The sequence below is a fragment of the Urtica dioica genome, chromosome 2, assembly GCF_054948205.1.
Source record: "Urtica dioica subsp. dioica isolate 48M chromosome 2, U.dioica_male_clone48M_v1_H2, whole genome shotgun sequence".
NCBI classification, from domain to species: Eukaryota; Viridiplantae; Streptophyta; class Magnoliopsida; order Rosales; family Urticaceae; genus Urtica; species Urtica dioica.
In genome coordinates this window covers 21,307,254-21,311,852 of record NC_142757.1, presented here as the reverse complement: position 1 = coordinate 21,311,852, position 4,599 = coordinate 21,307,254, and the positions used below count along the sequence as shown (strand labels likewise).

Here is a 4,599-nt window from a genome sequence, read left to right as displayed (position 1 = left end):
ATGCCACGGCGGGCCATGAGCTGCTAAGCTTCATGGACGCCTATTCAGGGTACAATCAGATCCGCATGCACGAGTCGGATCAGATCAAAACCACCTTTTTCATGAACCGTGGACTCTAATGCTACAAGGTCATGTCCTTTGGCCTCAAAAATGCGAGTGCTACGTATCAAAGGCTGGTAAATCGAATGTTCGCCAACCAGATTGGCAAGACAATGGAGGTCTACGTGTATAACATGCTAGTCAAAAGTCTAAAGTCCCACGACCACGTACGAGACCTCATCAATTGCGCTTTCGAGTCGAGTTTGGGAAATTCCTAGGCTTCATGGTGAGCCGCCGTGGGATCAAGGCTAATCCCCAAAAAATAAAGGCAAACGTGGAAATGAGGTCGCCACAGAAGGTTAAAGAAGTACCGAGCTTGACAGAAAGAATCGCCGCCCTAACGCGATTCGTATCCAAGGCCACCGACAGATGCCAACCATTCTTCAAGGCGTTGAAAAAGACCGACGGGTACGTGTGGACGGAGGAGTGAGAAAAGGCGTTCCGCGAGATGAAGACCTACTTTAGCTCTCCTCCGTTCCTCGCAAAACCTAAGGACGGTGAGACCTTGTACGTCTATCTCGCGGTTTCCGACAGGGCCGTGAGTGCAGTCCTGATACACGAAGAAGATAAGGTCCAATGGCCGGTGTACTATGTTAGCAAGGCGCTCCTTGACGCCGAGACTCGATACCCGAAAATCAAAATACTGTCCCTGTTGTCAATGGTGCCCACAAGAAGAGTTGTAGTCTTTATTTTGTACATTTGATGTAATATAGTCTCACGAAGACTCTTGCTTGTAATTGCTTATTCATTAATAAAAAGTTGAAACGTTCATTCATTCTTCCTTGTCTGTTTGAAGCTTTATGATAAAACATTAGTCTTTAGTCCATAAACAAACTTAACAACTTACAAAGAGACAAATGTAGATTTGCATGAACAAACTCTTCGTAGTTTGCTTAAACCGATATATTCGCAATCTAAGGGTCAAAGGACTATTGACCTCAGTACGATTGTTAGGCGAATCTATGATGTTTGGTTATGAGAAATTGAGAGTTGGAGACTCTATAGTTCTTCTACGTATCTTCCGAAGGTACTTAATTGACCAATGCACTTCTAGAGACAAAATAAGAACAAACCATTTAACCTCTTATGTCTCGAAGTCACTACGTATGAATTGCATCGTGCTTACCTTAATCCTGAAATGAGACATGCCATTTCATAGCTTACGTATTCTCAATTGAGAAAGTCAGAGTTCAGACTCACTATGTGATTCCGAATAGGACCTATTGGCAAAGTACTAAGTTGTGAAGATGTCATGAGTAACTTTGTGAAGTTCTCATAGATATGGAATTCAAGTACAAGATTGCTGAAATGCAATGTATATCACCTCATGCTTTGTTCATTGGAATCTGAATAAATGAACTGGCCAGTGTCCAAAATGAGTCCTGACTCTTTTGGATGAAAAAATGTGACTTGTTAGCTCCTCGTCGATACATTGTTTCTGACTTATTCACAAGCGACAAAAGAGTTGAGGAAAATGGTAAAATGGTAATTTCGTAAATCCCGACTAGCTGATGATATTCATGAAGGTGAAACATAGATAATATTCAGTGGATCCGCTCATCATAATTTGGTTGAATTCTTGAGTAGAAAATAAATTCATTTGAACCGAGAGATTTTCAGTGTCAACTCTTTAGTGGAGTCAGTTGACATTAAGCTAAACTTGGAAAAGGTTTGTGAACTTTTGAGTCCAAGTGTTTAGCTCAAGCTTTGTTCATTTGGATCCATGAGGTCACTGTCACAAATCACATCGAGTCGGAATAGTTATACTAGAAGCCAAGTCAAAACAAGAACGAAACAAGTTTTACGAAAATTGTTAAAAGGGTAATTTTGTCTTTTTGGACATGGCATGAAATGAATGTCAATAAATTTTTTTGACGTGGTCATACGATGTCCTAAGTCACTCAGCCATGATGTGTTCATCGGGCCTTATGAATTAATTTCATTTCAAAGAATTTTACTTGAAAATTCTTAATGGGCTTTTCTTATGTTGTCATGAACAAGTAAAGAAAAATCTAGAAAGCCTTTCTAGAAGGTTTTTGGCCGTCCAACCCAAGGAAATGGGAGATAAAATTCGTGCAGCCCCTAGTGTGAAAGAGAGTTTATTTTGTGCATTAATGTATGAAGATACTTGCCAAAAGAAAAAGAGGAAACAAATTTGCTTCTAGAAGCAAGGGAATTTCGGCCAATTAAGAGAGAGTAAATGAGGAAACAAATCCAAGGCTTTGTTGGACAAGCGTGGACGTGCAAAGCAAGGAAAAAAAGAGGAAATAAGATTTCCTCATGAATATTTGATATTCTATAGAAAAGAGGAAACTACCTTTTGAAGGTAATCCTCCCCCTATAAATACCCCACCTCACTTCTCTCATTTCATTCATCCAACATAAGTTAGAGATTGAGAGACTCTCTCTCTAGACATTGTTGACCGATCCTCTCTCTCTCTCTCTAGTCAATTTCGTTTTTTGTTTTGGCACCTAGGTCCTTATATGACCTTGCGTTTTTAGCTCTTCGACTTTAAGACTTGTTCTTGAGTAGTAGTGTTTAAAAGTGCCCACTCACTAATTCATTTTCTCTCGAGTGATTCATGTGATAGAAACCATCGTTATTGCTCGTGTTGCCGAGGAAAGAAGAGAGACATGCTGCGAGGGAGACGAACATTTTCAACCTTCCGAAGGCTCATCAACGTTCAAGCTTCTAAAAAGGTTAGTAATTTAATTATGCTCATAATAGTCTTTATTTACGTGTACTTGCTCTTTGTCTAGGTTAGTAAAAACGTTTTACTAGTTAAAAGAAAATTTTTAAAATTCTGCCGCTTACCAAAGCGTTAAACTTTTTCTTAAACCCTAGATCAATTCCAACAGTCCCTCACCCTCGTCATGAGCACGAGAAAACTGTGCCCCTATTGTCAAACACATCATATCACAGTGTGCACGGGACACCCCATCGAAAAGGCTCTACAAAAAGGGACCTCGTCACGAATGGCCATATGGTCTCAAGAGCTAGGAGAGTACGGGGTCGATTTTCAACCGAGAATCGCCATCAAAGGTCGGGCCGTCACCGACTTTGTGGCAGAATTGACATGCACACCCACAACGGATGAAGACAAGGAAGACAAGGAGAACGACCATGACGGGTCGACCGGGGGGCTGGCACCAGCGTCATACTCACAAACCCCGATAGGAAAAAATTGAGGTATGCTTTGCGATTCAAATTCAAGGCCTCCACCAACGACGTAGAGTACGAAGCTCTAATCGTTGGCTTGGAGTTGGGAAACAAGCTAGAAATCCGGAACTTGCGCATCCACTGTGATTCACAACTGATTGTGGACCAGGTAAAGTGCAACTACGTAGACAAGGAGCCAAGCATGATCGCATACATGTCCAAGACGCAGAAGAACTTGGAAGCCCTGTCGTGGTGTGAGATAGTCCAAGTTCCCCGCGAGGCGAACATCGAGGCCGATGCTCTGGCACACCTTGCGTCAGGGATAGACAAAGAGGGAGAAGGCAATGTCCCGATAGAAGTATTGACCCGACCATACGTTTCGAGAAGCGACGTAGGGGTGATCGATGAAGTACCGCCCCCATCGTGGATGACGCCACTCGTAGAGTACCTCAAGCGAGGAGTCGTTCCAGAGAGCAAGGAGGAAGCGAGAAAGTTGAGAAGCTTGGCACCCAAGTACACGATGAGAGGGGACACCCTATTCAAGAGAGGACATTTGATGCCTCTCCTCCGGTGCTTAAACGAGGTTGAAGCGAAGAACGCGCTCCGTGAGGGACACGAGGGGCTCTGCAGGAACCACGCCACCGGATAGTCGTTGACTCTGGAACGCCACCGGCGAGACCCCGTTTGCACTCGCATTCGGCATCGAAGTCGTGGTTCCCATTGAGACAAAACTCCCGAATTTCTGCATCGAAGAGTTCGAAGAATTCGCCAACGACGAAGCAATGAGGCTCGAACTAGACCTCATAGATGAGAAGAGGGTAGACCCATTGACCCGCCTCGCCCCGTAAAAGGGGAAAGTCGAGAAGTATTACAACTCAAAGGTCAAGCTTCGGAAGCTCGCCGACGGGAGCCTCGTCCTCAGAAGAGTGTTCCAAAACACCAAGGTACAAGGGGCAAGAGTCCTGGGTCCCACCTGGGAAGGCCCGTATCGTGTACGCCGAGCCATACACGGTGGCACCTACGAGCTCGAGAACTTAGAAGGGCTCATGTTTACTCACCCATGGAACGCAGAGCATCTAAGACAGTACTACCAATGAGGCCCGCCCTCGGCTCCTTTTGCCATTTTTTTCCTGTTCATTTTCCAATTTCGATTAAGTGACAATATAAAATTTGAACAAGGCCGATGGCCATGGGATGTAATTTTATTTTCTTTCACGCAATATAAGACTATGGGATTACGTTTCATCTTAAGCTTTGTTACGCACTGTTATAATTTCTAGTCTCCTCTACGAGTACCCAAGAAACTCGGGGGGCTAACAGGTATACACCCTTCGTGCGAC

The 4,599-nt window shown here is 43.8% G+C and overlaps 1 protein-coding gene across 1 annotated transcript; it reads left to right on the top strand.

Annotated features, from left to right (window-relative positions):
* The first annotated feature begins 3,075 nt into the window (after positions 1–3,075).
* LOC149404166 (uncharacterized) lies at positions 3,076–3,908 on the top strand. The gene is made up of 2 exons (XM_089607426.1): positions 3,076–3,246; positions 3,315–3,908. Exons 1-2 carry the CDS (start codon positions 3,076–3,078, stop codon positions 3,906–3,908), a joined length of 765 nt encoding a protein of 254 aa, XP_089463552.1.
* The last annotated feature ends 691 nt before the right edge of the window (positions 3,909–4,599 follow it).

What these genes read in the sequence shown, in the direction of transcription:
- LOC149404166 (XM_089607426.1), top strand. Translation starts at nt 3,076, where the DNA reads ATGGCCATATGGTCTCAAGAGCTAGGAGAGTACGGGGTCGATTTTCAA. An exon ending in ACGGGTCGACCGGGGGGCTG is followed by an intron (nt 3,247 to 3,314) that starts GCACCAGCGTCA and finishes TTCAAATTCAAG; the next exon opens with GCCTCCACCAACGACGTAGA.